General features: G+C 43.7%; 1 protein-coding gene across 7 annotated transcripts in view; it reads right to left on the bottom strand.

Moving 5' to 3' along the window:
* Positions 1-16,513, bottom strand: part of LOC126398118 (microtubule-associated protein 4) — a 162,049-nt gene that overhangs the window by 70,540 nt on the left and 74,996 nt on the right. For 5 of the 7 annotated variants that reach the window (XM_050057335.1, XM_050057334.1, XM_050057337.1 and 2 more), the window contains 3 exons: positions 13,778-13,891; positions 12,288-12,374; positions 5,671-5,859 (listed from right to left, as the gene is read on the bottom strand). In XM_050057335.1, coding sequence (XP_049913292.1) covers positions 5,671-5,859; positions 12,288-12,374; positions 13,778-13,891 — 390 coding nt within the window. The remainder of the gene's footprint in view (positions 1-5,670; positions 5,860-12,287; positions 12,375-13,777; positions 13,892-16,513) is intronic. The other 2 variants (XM_050057338.1, XM_050057339.1) reach the window with 1 other exon arrangement.

Genomic DNA, 16,513 nt, shown 5'->3' with positions numbered 1-16,513 from the left:
TTAAGGAGTTCTAATGTGTAGTAGCTATTCCAGTTATTTTTTATTTGCTGAGATGGTGGGAAGGCTGAGAGGATGCCAAAATGGATCAGACACAGCATCGAAGCATCTGGAGGAATTCAATCAAAGTCCAGAAGCGGTGTGTGATGCTCCAGACAGCCGAGACGTAATCGCTACACCCTTTGTGGATAGGAGCTGTGGGAGAGCTTTTTCTCCTTCATTTATCTGTCACCCTTTAGTCAAACAAGCAAATGTGTTTTATTGATCTTAAAATATAACCAAATACATGTCAACCCCAAGCTGGATTTCAAGTCTTAAAATTCTGTCTGTGTCGACGCTGAATGAATAAATGCTTGGAGGCATGAGAATACACACACACACACATAAACACTGTGGAGAGTATTGAATTAAATGATAGAGAAATTGTACTTTTGGGTGGCTGACTCACTGCAGCCCCGAGGTCTGGTACAGTGCATGCTTACACTGAAACTATTGGGTGGCAAAAAAGCTCTGTTTGAAATCAAAACAGAGTGTAAGATTCAGGTGTGTGTGTGTGCATTTATGTTGCAATGTACGCGGAAACAGAGACAGCAAAACAAATAGACTGCCTAATGGTCCCACAGAAAGGAGGTCAATTACAGGCAGCCATGATGTAACTAAAACAGCCTGGTTTTGGGACACTGTGTAATGAAGCTCAGGTAGGCGGGAGGTAACAAGAGTAGAGGGGAAGTTGCCCACTGAGGGTTGTTCTTCTACTTTGGCCCAGTTTGATTCTAGTTTTCAGTGATACACACACACATATAGAAAAGAACTGCTAAAGTGGAGCAGCTGTCAGGCCCCATACAGCACAGTTACTCTCTGGAGGGCCATATTTCATGTTAACAAAGCCCTGACAGAACTTTGCTCTCTATACTGTATGTGCACTAATTGGGAGAGTCAGAAAAAGACATCAGCCAAATGGACCAGAATGACTTAAATGTTGAGTCGTGCAATCTCATTAGGCTGGGGGAGGGAGCGGGGGGGTCAACAAACAGCCATCTCACTGTATGTGCATATACTGCAGTTAATCTATTTCTGGCCTGTCCTAGCTGACATTGGGCGAGAGGCGGAGTACACCCTGGACAGGTCACCAGATTATCACAGGGTTTACATATAGAGACAGACAACCATTCACGCTCACATTCACATGTACGGCCAAATTAGAGTCACTGATTAACCTAGGCTGCATGTTTTTGGACTGTGGGAGGAAGCTGGAGCACCTGGAGGAAACCCACGCTGATATGAGAACATGTAAACTCCGCACAGAAGGGCTCCCCCACGGCACAAAGGTGCAGCGGTTAGCATTGTCGCCTCACAGCAAGAAGGTTCCTGACCTTTTAAAAGGCAGTACGATTCAAATGCAGAACAGCAGTGCGCAATGTGGCAAATATCCTTCTACTTTCATATGACGCTTTGATCAAACGCTATCACACACTGGAATAAAGCCGAAGCTTGTTGTTGAGGTGTTTGAAAATAGAATTAAATTAATTGCAAAAAAATCCATTCATAGCTCTTCTAAATATAAAAACACTCTCCAAATGGTGAAAACCATTCAAAGAGTAAAATTTAAAACTTTGTCAAGCGGCGTCCTATCATCCACCATGCAAACACCTGTACTGCATATAAATTAGCTGCTCGGCAACTTTAAGGCCGGAGAATGAGCCGTAAATAACCTTGACCTGCAACAACAGCACAGGACTACTTAAATCAGAGTGCTGGTATATACAGAGATGCTCAAGGATCCAAAGGCCCGCATACCTCCAGGCAACTGCCATGAGACTGTTCTGCTCGCTCCCAACCTTTAATCCACTACTCATCAACAGCAACAGAGTCATGACAGTCTGAAGCACCCTCTCCTTACTATATCATATCCCATTCTGCCGCATCTTCCTGTGTACACTCAAGTATGTTAAGTGTAAAAAGGAAATTGCTTTCAAGTCCTCCCTTATTTCTTTTCCTTTACCTTCAGCACTCCTCTGACGCTGTGATTGTAGAGTCAGGTGTATATATTACAAGTAAAAACTGATGGTGGTGTATACAACCCCAATTTCACAGAAGCTTGGACGCTGTACGTAAATAAAAACAGAATGCAATGATTTGCAAATCTGTTTTGACCTGTATTACATTGAATACAGTACAAAGACAGTGGATATTTAATGTTCAAACTGATAAACTGTGTTGGGTTTTTTGTAAATACACACTTACTCTGAATTTGATGCCTGCAGCATGCTCCAAAAAAGTTGGGAAAGGGGCAACAAAGGACTGAGAAAACTGTGGAATGCTCAAAAAACACCTGTTTAGAACACTGTACAGTTAAACAGGTTCATTGGTGATAAATGATAGTATCATCATATGAAAGGGGCATCCTCGAAAGGCTCAGCTGTTCACAAGCAAGGACGGTCACTTAATGAAAAAACTGTGTCAGCAAACTAACACACTGGTTCCCAACTGGTCCAGCGTCAGGGTCCAGATTTCTCCACAGTCATTAGTTCAAGGTCCACACAGTGAAATACATACTTGCGTTTGGCCATGTCATCAAGCTAGTTTGCTGTCTCTGTCAAGAAGCTGTCCATTTGTTACTCAATTTACAACAGGAAACGGCACTTCAAAATAAAAGCTCTGTGCCTAAAAATCATTGTTCTTTGAAATGTAAATGTTTTTTACAAACTTGACATGTTCCAGAGTCACTTGCAGTGCATTCAGAATGGACCCGCGACCCACTTTTGGACCATGACCCACCAGCTGGGAACCACTAATCTAACAAGAACAATGTTTGTCTACGAACATCCTTTCGACCATTTTCATCCGATTATCCAGGGCCGGGTCGCGGGGGCAGCAGGCCAAGCAAAGCACCCCAGCCGTCCCTCTCCCCAGCAACGCTTTCCAGCTCCTCCTGGGAGACCCCAAGGCGTTCCCAGGTCAGATGAGATAATCCCTCCAGTGTATTCTGGGTCTGCCCCGGGGCCTCCGATCAGTAGTGATGGCCAAATGAAGCCTCATGAAGCATTTTCTTTATTTTCTGAGCCCACTAGATGGCGCTCATGGTTTAAAGAGAGAGGCTCAAAGAATGGCAATTCAATGTGCTTTCAACCTTTTGTTGGGCACAGAAAATAAAGAAAATGCTTCATGAGGCTTCGTTTGGCCATCACTACCTACCAGTGGGATGTGTCCTCTGGGCTGAAGCGGGAGAGGACCGTTCAGATTGTTACCGGCGCCAACTTCAAAAGCCAGCATCTGTGATGGTATGGAGGGGTGTTAGTGCCCATGGCATCGTGGGTAACTCTCACATCTGTGAAGGCACTTTGAATGCTGAAAGGCACATACAGGTTTTGGAGCAACATATGCTGCCATCCAGACAACCTCTTTTTAAGGGACGTCCCTGCATATTCCAGGTAGACAATGAGACTCATCCTGCACAATATCCATCAATGTGTGCAGGTACTAGACTGACCTGCCTGCAGACCTGACTCCTATTAAAAAACAGTATGGTGCATCATGAAGCACAAAATGAAGCAACGGAAACCCCGGACTGTTCAACACCTAAAGTCGTAGATCAAGCACGAATGGGAAATAATTTCACTTTCAAAACTTGTAAACATGCTCCTGTCCCAACTTCTTTGAAACACGTTGCAGGCGTCAAATTCAGAATGGAAAGGATTCATAATGTCGGTAGTTCATTAAATCTGCTCGACAACAGAGAGACATTCAGACTCATTAAAGACTCCCTTCAGGTTTTTAAAGTTCTTCACTCTACATCTTAGAATATGGAAAAAGGAGTTGGTGGTTGCCGCATTGTTGAGTCAGAGTCAGCGGAGATTATAAACACACACACACACACACACACACAGATTGAGATAGCGAGAGAGACGGGCACTGTGTCTTCTGATCAATTTCAGGGTGGCAGTGAGGGGTTAACAAACCACAGCGGTCTCCATTTTCTCTGCCCTCACCACCTGTTACACATTGATTGAAGAGTTTGTGAATGAGTCACCTCTGTCTGCTGCAGAGTGAGTCAGGCTGTGGCTCCGCTCGCTGCAGTTAAACCCAAGCACTGCTCAGCTGCACTGATTCAAACGTTCCTGTTGTTGTTTTGGTCTCTGGTTAGATTTTAGCAGCGGGAGGAATCAGACAAACCAGATTCCAGCTCCAGGGTGTCTACAGGTATCAGACACTTAGATTTAATGCTTTTTAAAACCTTGTCAAGATCATTTTTAACCAAATTTAAGACTCATTTTTGGACAATTTTTTTTTCTTATTGAAGCATTGCAGGTTAAGTATAAGGGTAAGTGGTAAATATATAGTCCTGTGCAGAGGTAGGTTTTATGTAGGAAATATTCTTACTAAAGTGAGTTTGGTTAATCTATATTTTGCAATCAGGTAAGTACAAGTATAAAGTGAAACGACTGTATTAGGTTCAATGGTAGGTTCACAGATTTATAACATCAGAAATATGGACTTTAACACCAAAGAGTTTGACTTATGTTGACCAAAGAAATTCAGACAGATAAATTAAATTAGATTAAATGTCTGTGGCAATTAAGAGCTCACAAACTCAACTTTAAGACTATTTGTTCTAAGGTCCAATATCTATAAAATTGAAGACATTTGAAGACTTTTTAAGGACCTGCAGACGCCCCGAGAACAACTCAAATGAACATCATCCATGTGATTAGGGTTTGTATTTGTTTCATTTTATCCTATGATCCTACTCATGAGTACATGCTGGCCATGTGACACCAACACCAGTTTCCTCACACGCACAAAGCTTCAGTTATGGGGTCTCAGAGGAGGAGCAGCCTCTGTATTCTTAGACATATTTGCACAGCTTATGATTATTTCATGCAGAACAATCTTTTAACGGCTGTGTAGACACCAAATAGAGGCAGAGCCACTTTGATATTCCTCCCGCTGCTCTTATTTAGTACAGCGACACAGGGGGTTCTGCCACCTGCTGTGCAGCAGCGCACTGTGGGGGCTCAGCTGCTGTGATGCTCCGTGCATCGTTTCACTGCCCACATGGGATGTACGCGGCGACCTACTGGCTGACACAAGCCGCAGAATGGTGACAACTACAACTCCATGCTCTCTAGGATCAGATGGGCATTGAACTGGAGAGCAGCCCCATGGGGGTGGGGGGACTGAGAGGGTGGACAGTGAGGGACACAGACAGCTTCTCTCTCTCTCTCACACACGCACACACACAGACTTAACATATACAGTGTAGGACTAGAAGCTATGGCATGATGGCAGACCCTATACTGTACATGTCAGCATCAGAGCACATTGACCTTGAGCTGGATGACTAGATCACACTGGAGCTGGAGTGTGTGTGAGGAGGAAGCTATAGAAAAGACGGACAGCTGCCCTATATACTGCACCCCTCTGTGGAACAAATGAGACAGTGCAGTACAGGGCGCAGTCACATATATATGATATATTACACTATACAGTGATCAGTTATTCCTGCTGGGGCTGATTTAAAATAATCCAACTCCTCATGAATCAACTGTACATTACAGGCAATGCTACAGAAGTGGGTCATATTACAGTAGCTTAATAACAATGAGCAGTATTTGTCAGACGTTACAGAGATCTAGCAGTTAACACGTTGGTATATGAGGGTTTTGTTTTTACCTGCTGACACATCCAGAGGGCTGCGAGGTGGCTGGGGTTCAGGCAGCATGGGGCTGTGCTCCTTAGGGGCCTCTGAGCCCGCCGGGGGTGTGGGATGCTGGGGTTCTGCTATACTTGACATCCTCTCTGCCGAGAGGGGTGCAGCCCCCACCTCCACGTTGAGCCCCATCCCACCAGGCTGGGAGAAACCTGACAAGCGAAGGCAGACAAACAGATATTGTAGAGTTAGTGTTGGTGATTCTCTTCGCACTGATGTCACTGTTGTTAAATATACACTGCTGTTGTTTTTTTTCTTTTAATGGTAATAAACCTTCATCTACACTGCAAAATATTTCCAGGAAGTTACAATATGTAACTGTAATATTTCCCATTAAATTTTCTCATTATTATCACTTTACAGGCTTTTACTGTGATATTCAACCAAATTCAGAATTTTATTGTGAAACTCATGCAGGTGAATGTAGTAATTTTACAGGAGTATACCACTAAATCACAGTAATACATGGAGTTTAACTGTGACATTACAGTGAAATACAGTAATTTTACGGGAGTATGTTGCTAAATCACAGTAATTAAATGTACATAAACTGTTAAGTTACAGTTAAATTCAGTAATTTACAGGAGCATACTGCTAAATCACAGTAATATACAGGCTTAACTGTGAGATCACAGTACACAGCTGTCATTTAACAACAATTTACTGTAAAAATAACAGTAATTTACTGCAAAAGTAATGCACCTTGTAGCCAGTAATTTACTGTAAATTCATTCACTGATTCATTTCCTTATCCTCTTATGGGTCGCAGGGGGAGCCTGGAGCCTATCCCAGCTGACACTGGGTGAGAGGCAGGGTTCACCCTGGACAGGTCACCAGACTGTCACAGGGCTGACACATAGAGACAGACAACCATTCACACTCACATTCACACCTACGGACAATTTAGAGTCACCAGTTAACCTGCATGTCTTTGGACTGTGGGAGGAAGCTGGAGCACCTGGAGGAAACCCACGCTGACACGAGGAGAACGTGCAAACTCCGCACAGAGGGGCTCCCCCACCCCAGGGTTCAGACCAGGAACCGTCTGAGGCGACAATGCTAACCACTGAAATTTACAGTGTACTATAGGGAAACTATCTTGTTCTTTGTGAGTGCAAAAGCTCGATGTTCAGCTGTAGAAGGTTTTCAAACACTAAAAAGGTGAACAAGGATATTCTCTCTATTGGTTTATTCATCCCAACATGAACAAACCAAAGTACAGTGCTGTTCACTGGCAAAGCAAGAGAAGAAGGGGAGGTGTGAACTGAACAAACCAGGAGAGAGAAAGTCAAAGAGGACAAGATGCAAGATGAAAAGAGCAGCAGCAAGAGTGACTCCTGACAAAACAACAAATAATCTACACAGCTCCTGGGGACACTCTCAGGCAAACTCACAAAAGGATTGTGCGGATTTTGTGGCCACTAAACCTGCACGAGAAAGAAACCACTTAATTCTCAAAGCACCAGCAGAGGATGAAAGACACCTACTACTGCCAGCAGAGGGGCCATGGCCCTCCTTATTAAAGTACAGTCCCCCTCCACAAAAAACTATAAGTAGAGGCTGACATTACTGTTTTAGGCTAGCACAAAGATATTGGTATCTTGAGAGAGTAGACAACCTAAAGCTTTAATTAGTACCGAGCATGTTGGCATAGCTTGGCTCAATAGTGCTCCGAAGTTTGGCTAAATTTTGGCGATGTAAAAACTGGCATGGCGATCTTCAAAGAGGCCCCTTGAACTCTCATGTGAAGTTCTCTGAATGAAAAAGGGTTCTAAGGGTACTTGTACCGTACTCTACTGGTATTAGTCTACGCACATCGGACAATTAGTAATATCAACTGTAAAATAAGGAATCAAAGTATATCAGTTTGCAATTCTTTGGTGTGACAACCACAATTTTCATTGGCCCTATATGCCACCCCTATGAAAGATTCCAGGGGCACCACTGCTGCCAAGCAAATAGCGTCTCGGTATTCCTGTGCTACTTGCATGTGTTAGAATTAGGTTATACAGGTGAAGTGAATAACTTTGATTAGTTTGTTCCAATGCATTGTTCTGCTGGGAAACCTTTGGTTCTGGCATTCATGTGGATACCACCTGACATGTTCCACCCACTCAAACACCGTTGTACACCAAGTACCCGCCCTCATGGCAACAGTACTCCCCAGTGGCAGTGGCCCTGCACGCCACACTACAAAAACTGTTTAGAAATGGCCTGTGGAGCGTGACAAAAAGCTCAAGGTGTCGACCTGGCTTCTAAATTTCCCAGGTCCCAATCTGCTCAAGGATTATTGTGATGTGCCGGTACCCCAGATGTACCCCTCATCCAAATTTGGGCCATCTTGGATCAGACTTGGCTCTGACCCGTCGAGGCATGGACACAGGATCCCTGGGAGTGTCCTGCGTTGGTGGCAGATCCATTTAGTCCAGTGGGTTGTGATGAAGGGTTAATGGCATGTGCCACAGATGCTCATTCAGATTAGGATCTGGGGAATTTGGAGGCCAGGTTGAAAATTTGAGTTCTTTGTCACATTCCTTTGGCCATTCCTGAGCAATGTTTGCAGTGTGGCATGGTGCGTTATCCTGCTGGGGGCCACTGCCATTGAGGAGTACTGTTGCCATGAGGGGGGGTACTTGGTCGGCAACGGTGTTCGAGTGGGTGGAACATGTCAGGTGGTATCCACATGACTGCCAGAACCAAAGGTTTCCCAGCAGAACAAGCAGAACAATGCATTGGAACAAAATAATCAAAGTTATTCACTTCACCTGTCAGTGGTTTGAATGCCTGAAGTTTTGAGGAATGCTTCTGCACAGTGTCAGTCACAACTTGTGGCTCGCGGCCTGAAAATGTGAGGGTTTTTTTTTTTTCCGCCAAACTACTTTTTGTTAATTCACCTGTCTGTGTGCATGAACAGTGTGTGTGAGAGAAAATTACCAGAGCCTGAGTGAGATTATGATAAAGTGTGTGTTGTTCGAATACAAAGTAATGAGTATGATTAGTCAAGATTGTGCGAGCACATGAGAGTGTGGTGTGTGAGATAAATTGGTGGAAACTGAGATGTAATTTTGTGGGAATTCATTAAAGTGTCAACTGTATGTGTATGTTTACAGGGATGTGTGTGTGTGTGTGTGTGTGTGTGTGTGTGTGTGTGTGTGTGTAGGAGAGAGAAATGAAGAAAGATATAAGTGTGTGTTCAAGCCTGGAGCAGTAATTCCGAGACGACAGGTCTCATTAAGGCAACAATGAGAGCTGGGTGCTGGGTATGCAGAGGTTGGCATGGTGAAAGACATAACTCAGCTTCATAGCTCATACCGTGTGTGTGTGTGTGTGTATGCGTGTGTGTCACTGTGTGGAGTACCAGCAGACACCAACCTAGTGACAGCTAGAGCTCTGCATGCAGCTAACAAGCTTCGCCTCACCACAAGCCATTTATCAGGGTGGGTTTTACGACCACAGATTGAAGGCCAGTTGTTGGACTGTAGTGACGTTTTTATTGAGAGAGGAAATCTAATTTAAAAAAAAAGAAATATCATTATGTTTGCTGTAACGATCCTCAGTGATTGATGGTTTAACTGAATTTCTAAAATGTCAGCCTCTTTTCTAAACAAACCATTTACCAAATTTAGAGAAGAATCAAACAATCATGTGAGAACTGTGTTCAGTACGTACACAAATATCACATGGAAACAGTACAAAGCCATACTGGACATACAGGTAGCACATTGCTACACATGTTCACACCAAGCGGCAACCATCAGGGATGAAAAATGAAGTCAATGTGGAAATGCCTAAAACTGCAGTTCCTCTAATGACCACTTGAGGCTGGAAACAGAAGCGAGTCAATCTCTCTGTGTCTTGTCATGCTTCCTCTCACCAGAGTATTTAGAGTGTGTCTTGTTTTCTCTCGGTGCCAGTTCGTCTAAGCTCTTTGTGTGTCTCGTGTTCAAGCCTTTTGTTTTCTAGTGTCCTTTTTGTTTTTTTGGATTTAGCCTGTTGATTGACTCTGACTCAGTCTCATCCCTGTTGGATTTGTTTGCCTTCACTGATTGTCCTTCTGTGTACCAAACCTACCTTTTGACCAGTAAAGACTGTGTTATTTTACCCGAGCTGTCTCCAGAGTCGCGCATTCAAGTCCACTCTCACCTGTTCACCAGTTGTTACAGAACCAGGTAATCGAGAAATGGACACAACTTGTATGCACGATGAAAGAAGCTTACTAACGTTAGCTTAAAGGAAATGGCCACTTTAGAATGAAAATACAGACAGTACTTACTGACCCTCATGCCGACAAGAAGTCCGGTGTAGTTTTTTAATCCACGAAACTCGTTCAGGGTATTAGAGGATAACAGCTAGCCGGAATAACAGCTACACTTGAAGTGCATAGAACCCACATTTTGAAAATGTAATAAAACTCCGCTAATGCATTTCAAAAACATCAGAACGGCTTGTCCTTTGTAATCCAAGTGCCCTGAAGCTGCGGCATGCAAAATTGACTTGAAAAGACGTAATTTACTCCACTTTTACAGCATCACTTCTCACCGTGGTCAGTTAGCCTGCCCCTAGCTGATGGCTAGTGGTGATCACTTCTCACCGTGGTCAGTTAGCCTGCCCCTAGCTGATGGCTAGTGGTGATGCTAGTTCTCGAATCTAGCGCGATACCTCTGCTACCCCCAACGAGTTTCGTGGATTAAAAAACTGCACTGGACTTCTTGTCGGCATGAGGGTCAGTAAGTATTGTCTGTATTTTCATTCTAAAGTGGCCATTTCCTTTAAGTAGCCAACAACCCAGTTTTATTCACCCAAAGGACTTCTGTGAAAATGAACTGCCTGGAGACAAGACCAGACGCTTATTTGTCAAAATGTGGAGCCACACCAGGCTTATGAAAGGGACTGGCTGTTTAAATGGGACAAGGTTTTATTTGAAGTTTTAACGGTATATGTTTTTGGTACAGTGTAAAACAAAAACTCTCTTTTGGCTGTGTGTTGTCCTTGATCATGTCTGGAAAAAAAAACACTGTCCAACCAGTCCATATATAAATAAAAGCATTAGATGGGCAACAGAAAGAATCACTGCTCATTTATTATCTTTGTTTTGTTCAGAATTTTTTTTTAATTTTTCTTCTTTTGTAGACTTATAACACCATATATGATGGTGATACGCTCTGGTTCTGTAACTTAGTTAAAAGCAAAGATGTCTTACCACTATTACTACCACTTAGCACTTTAATTCAAACTGTCCATTACTGTCACTTAGTACCAGTGGTGAAAACTAATGCCTTAAAATATATATTTTTATACAAATGAAAAATCGAGACTAGAAAACAATTAGTGAAGTGTATAAAATATTTTCATCTATGAATCTACATAGAGCAGAAACAGGAAGCAGAGATGAACCCAACTCATCTTTCAACAGGATCCTGCTGTAGTACTACTGGATGTTATTCCTGAAAGCCTGAATGTGAGGGATAAGAAATACCTCTTTCATATATTATTTAGAGCAGCTTTAAAGTGTATAACCATCAGATGGCTGAAACCAGACCCTCTCACATACAATACATGGATCCAAAAAGTCTGGGAGCTCTATCAGATGGAACAACAAGCTCAGCTCACATCCCAGCTACATCAGCTGATCTCAAACAGCCCAGTCAACTGATGGAGCAGCTGATTGATGGAAGGGAGTCAGCTGATAGATCACATGATTCCTTTCTATGCAACCAATTGCTGAATCTCATTCAGGGTGCTCTATTTAAACTGCTCTTGCCTGCCTCATCTGCAAGCTGCTTTGCAACCTGCCTCCACCCCAGCTCTTCCTTTTCATGCTGTGTCTGATTTATCTATGTCATTTCTGTTTGTCACTGATGCTGCTCTGTTCTGTTCCCGGGTGGTCTTTGCTGCTGCTCTCTCTGCCTTTCCATGTAGGCACATGGAAGGGCAGGGAGGTTTGCTCTCTATGGCTCAGGCTTTCCTCATTTGCACATGGAAGGGCAGAGAGGTGTGCTCTCTCTGCCTTATGGCTTTCCACACAGGCGCATGGAAGGGCAGGGAGGTTTGCTCTCTCTGCCTCAGGTTTTCCTCATTTGCACATGGAAGGGCAGACAGGTGTGCTCTCTCTGCCTTATGCTTTCCACGTAGGTGCGTGGAGGAGACTTTCTACATAGGCCCCAGGAAGGGCAGAGAGGCCCCAGAACAAAGCCATACCCCCAATTATAATACTGCAAATGGAAATAAGGTTTTCTTTGACTAAAATGTTCCAGACTGAACTACTATTTTTTCGTTCCTATTTCTTAATTTTATTTTTTTTCTCTAATCAATGGGTTTGGGTATACACACGTTGGAGTGGATGTCTGTGCTGTTTGTCGTCTTCTGTTTGTGTAATACTTGGAATCGGGGAAGACAAACATTAAGTTGTATATGTGAAGATGATTAATGCATGACTATTGTCATCTAAACATTTCTAATAACATTTTAACCTCAGGTTCGTGAAGCGCCTGTCAACTGATGTTAGAAAGCTCCACTATGAATGAAATGATCGTAGCAGAGGTACCAGCATCAGTATTAATGTTGCTGTGTGGCAGTTTACCTGAAAAAGCTTCCATCCGGCCAGTATCCATCATGTGGGCAGGGCTGGTCTGGGAGCCCAGAGGATCTGAATAACCTGCCATGGAGCCTGTTAAGACAAAGGAGGGAAGAGAGGGAGTCATGTATCAACAGGAAGTGGAAGGGCAGGAGGAGAACATAAAGAGAAAGAGTAGGGAGGACGAGGTAGTTTGGGGAGAGAAATGAGAAAGAGGCAAAGATGGATGAAGTAGTAAAAGGAGAAAAAAAGGGATGAGGGTATTAATTATTTACAGTGGGTGAGATGGAGGTAGACAACAAAGAGGACGGAAGCAAAAAGAGAAAAGATGTTGAAATCAAACTTTTCTACATTCAGCAAATACAAGCACAATATTGTTGTACGTAATAAATTATACATAACTGCCTATTGTTTCTTTAGCACACAAAAACTAAGCTATATGTTTCAATTCCATTCTTTATTTATCCCGAAGTCTGACGAGTCCACTTTTCAAATTGTTTTTGGAAATCATGGACGTTGTGTTGTCTGAGCTGAGGAGGAAGGGGACCATCCACATTGTTACCAGCTCGAAACAGAAGTTCGAAACCAGCATCTGTGATGGTTTGGAGGTGTGTTAGTGTCCATGGCATCATGGGTAACTTGCAATCTCTGCACATAAGGGTCAAGGCTGAAATCAACATTGAATGCCCGTGACCTCTGACTTGTTGTATAAAGGATTTTACCACACAGGAACTCAGGAACACTTTGGAAAACTGTTGTCAGTAAACACATTTTGTTGCTGCATCTACAAGTGCAAGTTCAGACTCGACCATGCAAAGTGAAAGCGATCTATCAACAACATCCAGAAACACTGTTAACTTTTCTGAGCCGGAGCTCGTCTGAGATGGACTGACACAAAGTGGTCTGACCAGTCCATCATGGACGTCGTGTCTTCTGGGCTAAAGCGGAAAAGGACCATCCAGATCCAGTGGAGGTGTGTTACCCATGATGCCATTGGCAACTCACATCTTTGAAGGCACCATGAATGCTAAAAGGTACACAAAGGTTTTGGAGCAACATATGCTGCCATCCAGACGATGTCTTTTTCAGGGACGTCCCCGCTCATTACAGCAAGAGTTGCGTAAAGTTGTGTATCAAGCAAGAATGGGAAAAATTTTACTTTCAAAACTTCAGTTAGTGTCCTCAGGTCCCAAATGCTAACTGAGTGTTGTTAAAAGCACAGGTGAGTATATTTTTATCAAGAAAACAACCAATTTGAATCAATTTGAACATTAAATATTTTGTCTTTGTATTGTATTCAATTGAATATAAGTCACTATAGTTACATAGTGTCCTTTTTGGAACTGGAATTATACAGTTCCTTATCTCCTTCCTAAACTTAAAATGGCGGGTGAAGACATCAAAACACCCTGAGCGACATCTAAAAAACTACTGTTGCACTATCATGGCATATTTCATTTCACTCTGAGGTGTCACTTTGCACTCGCCTTTCATACCTGATAAGAAGTCTGTAGCCGAGGCCTGCTGCTGGTCAAAAGAGTGTGGCCACACCTCTCCCTGCGGCTCTGGGCGCAACACGGATGTCTGTCCCCCCGCGGTCAGCTTACAACCTGCAGTGACAACATGGGGATGTCTGTCCCCCCGCGGTCAGCTTACAACCTGCAGTGACAACATGGACCCCCGAACATCAGTTCCCCCTCCTCTCTGATGACGCGCTACTCTACAACTGCAATTTAATGGCACAAGGCAACTGAGAACACACTCCGCTGAGCACAAATCCACACACACTCAAATATCACTCACACGTAGACATTTAAAAAACATAAACACATTTATACAGTGAACTCTGTCTCACCTGCCAAATTTCCTCCCAACAGCAGATATCCCAGTCCCATACAACTCAACATTCAGTGATGTTTGCTATGTGCTGCTCAGTGCCTCTGTCTCTGTCTGTCTCCACTGCAGCCTCAGCTGGCTCTGAGCTACTAACACTGTGAACCCCCAGACACACACACACACAGGCAATCGCCACACAGGGAGACACACACACAGACACACAAACACAAGAATGCGATCACAGTCGGGGAGTCTGGGTTTGGCGTGACGTTTCACTGTCTGTCTGGTTCAGGTCCCAGGCCCCGCCAGCTAGCGCCTCCCCTTGCACTCCTCGACTTCCCAACAGCCCGCTCCCTCCCTCTCTGTACTCCAGTAGTCACCCTTCAACTTGAGTCCCAGTCTGCAACCAGAGGTGCTGACTGGACCGCAGAGGCCAGAACTGGCAGGTTTAATGTGGCCGTTTGGGAGCGAAAGGTAAAAATTGGACGAAGACGAGGAGGAAAACAGAGCACGAGGGAAAAAGGGGGCGGAGGGTCAGAGAGGAAGATGACGGGTTGAGTGACAGGACTGAAAGGAAGAAGAGCAAAGCAGGAGAGAGGATTTACAGAGTGAGTAAGGGGAAAAGACAGGGATGGAGAGGGGAAATAAGCAAAGAAACAGGAAGGAAGTAACAGGGAGGAGGAGAGGGAGGGGAGGAGCAGAGGAGAGGAAGAGGCAGGCACCAATGGCAACCCTCTCCCAGCAGCGCTCACAGAGGGTGACAGTGAGGCGAACAGACAGGACGCCACCCAGAGTCACAAACGCTTCCACATATCAGACACACACAGGGGCACATGGTGGGGTGCGCTTTGTCTGTCTCGACAGGAAACACTCCGTCGGCAGGGTCACTGATTGATTCAAAAACACTGCTTGTCCTTATGCTCTCACATTTGTGCCTGTCTGTCTTGGAACAAACACATTCAGGGGAAACAGCACGAGACGCGCAAGGTCACAGTCGACTCCCCACATGGCTGAGGTGGCCAAAACCAGTGCACCTCCAGTAAGTGCACCCAGCCTCCTCTGCTCTCCTTGGTGAACACAGGCGGATGTTTCCCCTGCTGTGCTGCGCTGCTGTCCAAGGTGCTGAAATCAGACTAAGCAGCTTTCAGAGGGCAGTCTGGGGCACTGGTGTGAAAACCTCTAATATCGCTCCCTGTTTGCATTTCCAACCCTGACTGAGCCCCTCTGGTTGACTCGGGTAGATCTCAGTCTTATCTAAAGCTGTGGCCAGAGGGTGGTTTTGTATCGGGGGAGGGAGGTTACACAAATACATAACCTCAGAGCTGGAAGCTGTCTGCTGAGGACCCATCAGTCAAAGAAAACATCTCTCGGGCAAAATTATCAGCCGTATTAGCAGACTGAATAGAAAACTAGAGAGTCAGAGTAGATGCCTAATAATCTGTGACCAGTTGAGTTTACGTTTTCTTAAAATAAAACCAGTTGCAGAAAACCATTAAGTCTTCCCCTCAAGGTTTCCTTAAAAAGTATTTAAGGTTTTATTATCTTGGTCTTATACTTCAGGAATCCCTTAACACTTTCCCTGCCAGAGAATTATTTTTAAGAAGACCCACAGAATAATTTGTTCTTTGAATTTGTAAACAGCATAAACATGAAATTAAAGACAAGACCTTCTTCTTTTAAACACAAAAACCATCTTATTCCATTTCATTTTTTATCAACATTTGAATTTGCGCATCTTCATAAAAAAAAAAAATTCGCACAAAAAGCTGAGAAAAATGCATTTTTGTCAAAGAATGTTATTTTTAAGTGTAAAATCGATTTCAATTTTTTTTGATTTTTCGCATTTCCTTACATCAGTTTGAAATGTATAAATAATAATAATAATAATAATAATATTGTGGAACACGTTCGGCTGGCACATGAACAGTCACGGTGACTGAAATAATAGTAATAATAATGGAAATAGGACAAGAATAACCCGATGACATCGCACACATCGTGAAAGACGACCAGGGATAATTGGTGTGACCATCGTGTAGTGTGTCATGTATGTCGGCCAAGTCACCGCACAATTTTATGACTTCACAATCATGTAATGTGACATAGTGACTGTCGGAACGGACAGAAGTGTCGTGTAGTGTGAGCCCGGCATTATATGTGTCTACACCTTTCTTACATTTCTTCTTTTTATATTAATTCAACAAACTCCCAAATTCATCTCACTATATAATGACGAAAACTCTGTGTGTGTGTTCCACGTTTTTCTCCTCACTGACTTGGTCAATCCATGTGAAATTTGGCACAGTGGTAGAGGGTCATGGGAGGATGCCAATGAAGCAATATTACATCAATTGGCCAAAGGGGGGCGCTATAGCAACCGATTGAAATTGCAAACT

The sequence above is a fragment of the Epinephelus moara genome, chromosome 11 (genome assembly GCF_006386435.1).
Source record: "Epinephelus moara isolate mb chromosome 11, YSFRI_EMoa_1.0, whole genome shotgun sequence".
NCBI lineage: Eukaryota > Metazoa > Chordata > Actinopteri > Perciformes > Serranidae > Epinephelus > Epinephelus moara.
This window is presented reverse-complemented; position numbering and strand designations above follow the sequence as displayed.